Source organism: Penaeus monodon, chromosome 36 (genome assembly GCF_015228065.2).
Source record: "Penaeus monodon isolate SGIC_2016 chromosome 36, NSTDA_Pmon_1, whole genome shotgun sequence".
In the NCBI taxonomy this organism is placed as follows: Eukaryota; Metazoa; Arthropoda; class Malacostraca; order Decapoda; family Penaeidae; genus Penaeus; species Penaeus monodon.
In genome coordinates, this window is record NC_051421.1 from 16,270,686 (window position 1) to 16,279,981 (window position 9,296).

Genomic DNA, 9,296 nt, shown 5'->3' on the forward strand with positions numbered 1-9,296 from the left:
TGCATTGAAATCACTACATTCGTGATTTATGAAGGTGAATCTAAACTCTTAACGCTCAGTAATCTGCTATTTATATTGCAGAACAAAAAGGATAATGATGCATAACACGAGTGCAACAATCAACTACAAAAAGTAATAAGAAAATTTAAAAGTTAATTTCTGTGTGATATACGCTACTATTTGGATAATATATACGAATAGTCAATATAAGAACTAGAAGAAAAAGTGGAAAGTAAAAATAAAGAAAGATAGATCCATAGAGGGAGGGAGGGAGGTGGAGAGGGAGAGGCAGAGAGAGAGGAAGAGGGAGAGGGAAAGGGAGAGACAGAGGGAGAGGAAGAGGGAGAGGGAGAGGGAGAGGGAGAGGGAGAGGAAGAGGTAGAGGGAGTGGGAGAAATCAACCAGTTAATCAAGTCCCACAGGAGTCCTTGCTGGTTCTGTCCGCTTGATATAACGACTATAGATGACTTCGAGTATCAGCAGGATTAAGGCGGCGACGGAAGCAGCAGCTAGGAGGAGGAAGGAAGTGAGGAGAGTGTTGAGTCCTAAGGCCGTAGGGGCGTCAGGGATACAGAGAGGGGGACTCGGTAGGTGCCTCTTCCTGTTTCGATCCGTGATTCCTGTCACATGTTGTTGTAGGATCCTGTGGGTAGAGTTATGATTGAGAATGCTGTTTTTTTCGCTTCGTGTGGGGGAGAGGGAAGGTACAATTAGAATGGATTTTGGTGTAAGCTGGGCATAGGTTGTGCATCTAGCAGCATGGTATGGGAAGGATAGGGACGAATACGACTTACGGGCAGTGAAGCTAATACGATAAAGAAGGAGATGGTGAAGATGAGGAGGATAAGGATGAAAATGAAGACGAAGATGAAGATGAAGAGGATAAGGATGAAGATGAAGACGAAGATGAAGATGAAGATAAAGATGAAGATAATCAAGAAAAAAATGAAGATAAAGATAAAGATGAAGATGAAGTTAAAGGTGAAGATGAAGATGAAGATGAAAACGGAGAGGAAGGTGAAGGTGGAGATGAAGACGAACATGATGAAAATGAAGATGAAAATGAAGATGAAAATGAAGATGAAAATGAAGATGAAAATGAAGATGAAGATAAAGACTCACTGATCGTTGAAGACCATACGGAGCGGCGAGTCCTTCTGAACGGCCATCCCCGCCCCGTAGGTGAAGATGTGGTCCGGCAGAGGGAAGAGGCGGCAGTCGCTCCCCCTGTGGTAGGCGAAGTACTCCAGGTCCATCAGAAAAGCGAATCGGTCATTGAGAATCCTGAGGACTCCCTCGTTAGCGCTGGGGACGAGGTTGTTAGGGTCTCTGAGCACGATTTCCGACCACACCTTCTGCAGGACCGGGTCTTGGGATGTCTGTGGGGGCGACCGGTTCGTAATAGTTGAAATAACAGAGGAGGTGTAAAAAGAAGAAAAATCTGAGAGGAAAAGGTTCATTGACATAAAAAACAACAACAGTTAGATGAAAAAAATGATGCTTTGTAAAAGGTCGAGAAAATGAATTAACAAGTGAATACGAAAAAAGGTCAGGAGAGGGAGAGGCTCATCCTCATCCTCACCCACATCTCACACTCACCCTCATCCTCACCACTCACCCTCACCCTCACTCTCATCCTCACACACTCACCCTCATCCTCACACTCACCCTCATCCTCTCCACCTCCGAATTGCCCTCCTGCAGACCGAGCTTATGCGTCCCAGCCATGAGGAGCCCATGCATATCCTTGAAGGGAGGGCTGAGGAGCGGCACAGCCAGTGAGGACATGAGGACGCTGGTGTAAAAGACGATAATGAGCCAGGCTGTGAGGACGACCGAGATTAGGCACATGCGGATGGATACTCCGCTTACCTGAAGGTCGCCTGGAAATAGAAAACGGGAGTTGTGGGAGGACTATTGGAAAAAAAGGTGGTAGTTGCTTGGAAACAGAAAACGGGGGGTGTTAGTGGGGGGCCTGATAGAAAACAAATAGGGGATGTAGTATGTGGGAGATGTAGATGAGGGAATTATAGAATGAGAAGTGATGGTGCCTGGAAATGTAAAAGTGGGAGATGTCGATGGGAGACTGATAGAAAAAAAAAGGTGCTGGTCCCCTGGGAAGAGAAAATGGAGATGCTGATGGGGGACTGATAGAGAAAAAGTAGTGGTCGCCAGGAAAGCGAAAACGGGGATGTTGTAAGGTCGAGGGACTAATAAAAAAAGTTAGTGGTAGCCTGGAAACAGGGAATGAAAATTGGGGACTGTCAGAAAGATAAGTGGTGGATGGCACATGACATATTTTCTCAACAAGCTTAATAAATTGAGAGACTACATACAGGTATTTACATAATAATACTTGTGATATAGATATATATAATAATATATAGAATAATATATATAATATATATACACATACACACACACACACCACACAGATAGATATATATATATTATATATATATATAATATAATATATATATATATATATATATATATTATTATATATATAATATATATATATATATATAATATATATATACATAAAAACATAATACAATACACAACACACACACACACACACACAAAACAAACCACACAAAACACACACAAAAAACCCAAATATATAATATATATTATATATAAAAAATATATATATTATATATATATATATATATAAAAAAAAAAAAAATTTATGGGTGGGTGCTTCACGCGCATGGTGATGTGAAGCGATGGTGTGGTAGCCAGATAGTGTTAAGTGTTTGCATGCCTTCTCGCTTGCAGTTCCCCTGGCTACCCCAAAAGGCAAAAAAGGGGCAGCTTTGCAAAAAGTCCCCCTGCAGGACAGCCTCCCCCTCATCAACTTCTGCAGGCCCCCTCGGGGGCCACCCAGGGGTAATGGGTCCCTTTTCGGTCCCGGGCTAAATCTGGGGGGATCTCGAGAGCAGGGGGGCCCCTAGAGGTACGGAGTTAGGGCCCACCGGCGTGTGGACACCTTTGGCTTCGTACAACTCCTCCCCCCTAGCCCCCTGGGGAAATGGGGCGGCTCGGGGGAGGTGGGCCTTGCCGCCTCCCCCCCCCAAATGACCCTTTGGAAACGTCGTTGTAAATGGAAATGCTGGGGGGAGGGGTGTTGTCCCTCTCCCAGCAAGTAAGGGGGCGGGGGCCCCGCTGGGGGGGAAAAATTGGGGGTGCGGTTTGGGAACGAGATTTACTCGTCCCCCGCCCCCCGGGCAGGCGCCAACCCACCATAAAAGTTGGGGGGGAAAAGCCCTGGGGAACCCCCCAAGGTGGATAGGGGGCCCCCACACCCTCCCGACCCCCTTTTTTGGGGCTGTTTTGGCGGGGGCGGCAGAGGTGGCGTGCCCCCGGGAGTGCCCCCCGAGGCTTAACTCAGGCGTGCTTTCCGGGGTAGGCGTTTGGGAAATCGGTCCTTGCGGCGGATGGGGGTTTTACCTCTGCTATCGGGGAATTGAAGCGACGGGGAGTTGAGGTGGTGCCCTTCAGAGGTGAAAAGCCGGGTGCGGCCCGATCATGTGGGGGGTTTCCCTACTACTGTCGGCCTAGCGAGGCCCACCCCTCCAGGTGACCATACCTCTCCAGCACTTCACCCCCGCGGTATTTGGGGTGACCCCGTTGATGAGCGTACCATGGTTTGGGAAAAGAAGCAGTTTTTGGCTTCTTTTCTTATTGCTGTATACCTCCTACCGATGAAAAAAAATAAAACCCTTTGTGTTGGGAGACGTTTCCCCCCGGGCGAGACATTATTGTTCTGGGCGATTTCAATGCGGTACCCGGCTGTGACCGAGCTGGCTACAGATGTCTGTCGGCCCCCAGGGCTGGAGCTGATCCCAGCACGAGAAAGCCTCCTTCCCCGGGGACTTTGCTAGGTCCCAAAAAATGGGATCTCGGGCTCCTGGTCCAGCGCCCCAAACCCGCTCGCTGGACTTGGTACAGCGATACGGGTAATGTGGCCAAGGAGATCGACCACATTCTTTCACACGGATGGAGGATCCTTCAGAACTGCGGGGTTTCCCGGGAGTGCTGGTTCTTTGGCACCCCCCATAGGCTGCTTGTGGCTACCCTGGGGGGTCCTTAAAAAACTCCCCTCCCCCCCAGGGGCCACCCTAAGGTTTTCATTTGGGACAGACAAGGGAGGAGGAGTGTGCCCTGGGTTCGCCACGGCAGCTCTCCCGATTCACAAAACCAGCAACCGACGGCCCCAGTTGCTTGGGGGAGCCCTTCAAGCGCAAAACATCGAAGCAGAAAAAAAGAGTCCATTGGCGTACCCAAAAGGAAAAGGGCAAAACCATCCCCCGGGGAGACTTTAAAGGGGCCCACGAAGGGTCGCAAGGCTCGGCTGAAGGGGAATCAAGTCTTGCGTCGTTCCTGGTGCGTAGGGCCGGACACTGCTAAAAGGGACAAGGAACGTCTATCAGGATCTTGCTGGGGGGTCGAAGGCCTTTTCTTGGTAAATGACCTTCCCCCTGCTACCAAGCCCTGAGAAACGAACCCTAAGCCCTCCTCACAGATGACTGCAGTCCGTCACGGATGGACGGATCATCTCGATCATGTTGGGGTTCGTAAACGTTGGGCTGATTTTTTTGAACAGTTGCCGGGTGGACCCCCCAACATTTATTTGGAGCAGCGATGTCGCATCCCTGTCCCGGGGACCCACCCTCAGCGGGGAAACCCCCTCCCCTAAAAAGGGGTTAGGCTGCGTTTTCAAGTGAAGAGGGGGAAAAGTGCAGGCATATGTGATATCCCTGCTAAACCCAAAAGGCTGGGGTGAACCTATGGCTGGGGGCCTGCATCAGTCACTGCCCTTTTGGGAGTCTGGTACCCTTCCCCCCGCTTTCTGGGGGCGTGGTCACCCTCTCTGGAAGGGAAAGGGGGTCGATGGGGCGTTTGCAAATACCGTGGCATTACACGCTCAGCATACCCGACAAGGTTCTCGCCCACATTTTTCAAACGATCCCCAACCACCTACTGAGGGGACCCGAGACCGGGGCAGTCTGGATTTATCCTGGGAAGTCCCAAAAGACCGTATCTAGGGTTCGAGTAATTGTGGAACGCCGCCCTGGGTTTAGCTGGGTTGCCGCAGCCCACATCGCCTCAAAAGGCTTTGCTCGGTGCCGGGAAAGTATGGGAGATCCTGAGGCTCAGAGGGAATTCCCACACAGATTATTGGCCTGATAGCAAGCCTCTATACTGGTACTGAAGTGCTGTAAAGTGTGGTGGGGTATGTCGAACTTCTTCCCGTTATTCAGGGGTGGGGAAGGCTGTTCCTTGACCCCACTTTTCAACACTTGTATGGGGGATAATGGGCAGAGCACTACCAAATCAGTGCGGAGCAACACTAGGCAATTTAAATCTCGGCCTTTTACTTTTCCGACGGGTTGCCCTCCTATCTGAGTCCTTGGAGCCCCTTGTGGCGGCTCTTGGCTTTACAATGAGGCGAAGCCCCTAGGCCTAGGGTCTCCTGGGCCAAGCAAGATTCAGGCTTTGGGGGCCCGTTGGGGAAACCCCTTCAGTCAATCCTGCTTGCGGGGAGGGGGGCGTTTAAGTCACAGAAAATTTTACATACCTTGGTAGCGTAGCATATCCTGGTTTTCGACCCGGAAATCAGTAGACGGTTGGTCGCAAAGGGGGCCAAATCGATCAAAAAGAGCGTTTGGGGATGTCTTATATGCAGAAGGACAAACGCTGTCTTCAAGGCCCTTTATATTCAAAATTTTGTTATGAAGCGAAAACCCGGCTATCCATGCCTTGGAGTCTCGCCTTATGCCTTTGTAAAAATCCCTTCGGATCAGGGGGACAGTTTTGGGAGGACCCCGTTCCACCGGCGGTTCACCGTGAGACGGCTGGGACTGTTTTTCTTGCATAAACCGGGGCCCAAATCAGGCTATTGGCCACCCAGCTCCCTCCCTATGGACGACCCCGCCCCTCAGGTTTCTCTCTGCGAGAAACCTGGGTGGAGGAGACCCGTGGGGCGTCCTAGAGATCATGGTTGGGCACTCGAGAAACCCGTCGCGAGGGTTAGGATGGGCCGTGTCCTGCCTGGGACTCGCCCCGGAAACCCCCCCCCTCGGCGTTAGCCCCTGGATGATGATGATGACGATAATATATATTATATATATATATATTATATATATATATATATATTTTTATTATATATTTACAAACCACACACACACACCCACACACCAACACACACACAAAAAAAATATATATATATATATTTTATATATATAAAATTTTATAAATATATATATATATTAACCACCCCCACCCCCCTTTTTTATTGTTTTGTCTGATTACAGAAAAGATATTTAATCCGATAGAAGGACAAAGCATATTATATATATATATATATATATAATATAAAAATTTTAAATATATAAATATATATATATATATATATATATAATATATATATATAATATATATATTTAAAATATTAAATTTTTTATTATATAATTTATTTATTTATTTATTTATTTTATTTAAAATATATTTCTTTTATCTAATTACGCACACCCCAAAACACACACACCACACACACACCAAAAACCACACACACACACACCACACCCCAACACCACCCACACACACACACACCCCACAATATTTATATATATATATTTTTATAATATATATAATATAATTTTTATATATATATAATATATATATATTTTTTTTTCTGTATATATTTTATTTTATTTTTTTTATATATTATAAAATATATAATATATATATAATTATAATATATATATATATATATATTTTTTTTTTTGTTTTGTGTGTTTGGGGTTTTTGTGTTGTTTGGGATATAATATAAAAATAATTAGATTATTAAATAAAAAAAAATCTAAAAGTATAAAATTAATATATTGTGTGGGGGGGTTTTTTGGTGGTTGGTGTTGGTGGGGTGTTTTATGTGCCTTTTATGAACATATAAAAATAATTATACGCTATAAATCAAACCACAAAAAAGAAAAGAAAAAAAAGAAAGGAAAAGGAAAACCTAAAAAGAGGGAAGGAGAGGGGAAGGAAAGAAAGAAAAGAGAGAAAAAAAGAAAGGAAAAGAAAAAAGGGGGAAAAGGGGAAAAAAAAAAAAGAGAAAGAGAAAGAGAGAGAGAGAGAGAAAAGAGAGAGAGAGAGAGGAGGAGAGAGAGAGAGAGAGGAGATAAGAGGAGGAGAGAGAGAGAGAGAGAAAGAAAAAAAGGGAGAGAGAAGAAGAGAGAGAAGAAAAAAAGATAGTAGTTTGATAGATAGATAAGAGAGAGAGAGAGAGAGAAAAGAGAGAGAGAGAGAGAGATTTCCCGAAACCTTTTGGGGTCCTACCCTGGTTCAGAAAAAGGGTTTGACAGCAAACCGGAATCGAAGAGGGGGCGGGGGACCCCTTCCATACCCCCCTAGGGAGGGGGGGGACGTGGCGGGGGACCGGTGACGACCAGGGGGTAGGGGCGGGCGACAGGGGCGACGAAGGCCAGGACGTGAACCCGGGTTTTTGGGGGAGCAGCTGCCGGGGAAAGCTAGACCACATGGGGTTTTACGACGGATGACCAGACTAACTGGGGGGAAAGAGGTGGGAGGTGAAAAGGGGGGAAAATATGGGGGGGGGGGGGTATAAGGTGAGTGGGGGAAAAAGGAAAGGGGGGGAAAGGGGAGGAAGTGGAGAGAGGAGGGTTTGGGGGAGATAAAGGGAAAAGGGGGATGAAGAGGGAAGGAAGAACGAGAGGAAAGAAAGAAAAAGGTTTTTAAAGAGAGGGAAATTTGGGGAAAAAGGGAACGAAGGGAAAAAAAGAAAAAAAATTTTAAAAAGAGGGAACAGGAAAAAGGGGCAAGGAAATGGAGGTAAAAAGGAACTAAGGGAACAAAAGGGTAGAAAAAAATGGGGTAAGGGAAAAAGGAGGATAGGAAGGGGCAAAGGGAAGGGGGGGATAAAAAGGATTTGAAAAAACGAAAGTTAAAAAAAATAGGTTTTTCAGAGAAAGCAGACTTGAGAGGGAGGAGAGAGAAGGATAAAAGGAAAATAGGAAGTTTGGAAAAGAAAGGGGGTAGGATGAACAGAAAGTCCGGGGGGGTGGGTAAAAAAAGGGAATGGGGAAAAAGAAAGGAACGACGAAAAGGAAAAAGGTATAAAGAAGAAAGGATTTGAACAGAAAAAAATAGGGCGTGAAAAACTGTAGTAACAAGAATAAAATTAACGACATCCTCAACAACACAAAAATATTAACAAAAAAAAAACAATAACAGAAATAAACAAGCCAACAACAAAAATAATAACAAGAGCCACAACATTAAAAAAACACAAGACAACAGCAACAATGACAAAACAAGGCAACAACAAAAATGGCAAAACAACAAAAACAAAAGGGAACAAATTGGGAACAACAAAAATGACAAAACAACAAAAAGAAAAACAACAACGGGATCAAAAGCAAGACAACAACAACGATACAAAAAAACAAAAAAATACAACAGAAACAACGACAACCAAAAAAACAAACCCCAATACAATAACAACAAAATCAGCAAAATCCCAACAAAAACAAATAAAACAAGAAAGAGAAAAAACATATAAAGTGATGAAAAAAATGATGAAAAAAGAAAAAAAAAAAAAAAAAATAAGGGAAAAAAAGGCATTCTCTTTGGGAGCCTTTCTTTTTTTTACTATTTTAATTTTCTCGGTTTTGGCACCATATATAATAAAAAGGGGGAAAAACTTAAATTAATAATAGAAGCGTGTCTTTTTACACCTAAAAAAAACCCCCTGATAAAGTGACGTGGCAAGGGAAAAAAAGTAAAATGATGTCAAAATAATAAAAAAATCAAATGAAAAAATAACCCTCATGTCTCTAAAAAGTTAAAAGATAAAGAGTTCAAGGGCCCTTAAAAAAAATTTTCAAAAAAAAAGGAAAAAAACCACAAAAAGTTGTTGAGGTCGGCCCTTTTCTTGTCAAAAAACAGACGAGGATGAATTAAAATTTAAAAAAATTCTTTGAGACTTTTGTAAGGCTTCGTCTATACAGTGCCCTACAGGGTTTTCAGTTATACTTTTCTGGAAATATGGCGCTCATGCATTTTTTATTTTTAGCAAACGTTTTTTTTGAGGGGGGGAAAGAAAAAAAAGTGTTACTTAATTTGGTGTGAAAACATACTGTACTCGTCTATGTAGCTTATCCCGTTTCTTTTTCATGGTTTTATATAAACCATACAAACAAATACACACACTAAACAGGATCGCATTTTACGGAACGAGTAATGCAGTATGAAAACCCCCTTTTTTTTAC

At 44.3% G+C, this 9,296-nt stretch overlaps 1 protein-coding gene across 1 annotated transcript; it reads right to left on the minus strand.

The window, feature by feature from the left end:
- Positions 1–95: 95 nt before the first annotated feature.
- On the minus strand, positions 96–1,883 carry LOC119595484 (glutamate receptor ionotropic, kainate 4-like; the record flags this gene model as incomplete). The annotated part of the gene is given in 3 exon segments (XM_037944609.1): positions 96–643; positions 1,123–1,379; positions 1,669–1,883. Coding segments are annotated over 3 exon segments (710 nt in total), but the record flags the coding sequence as incomplete, so codon positions are not given.
- Positions 1,884–9,296: the final 7,413 nt, after the last annotated feature.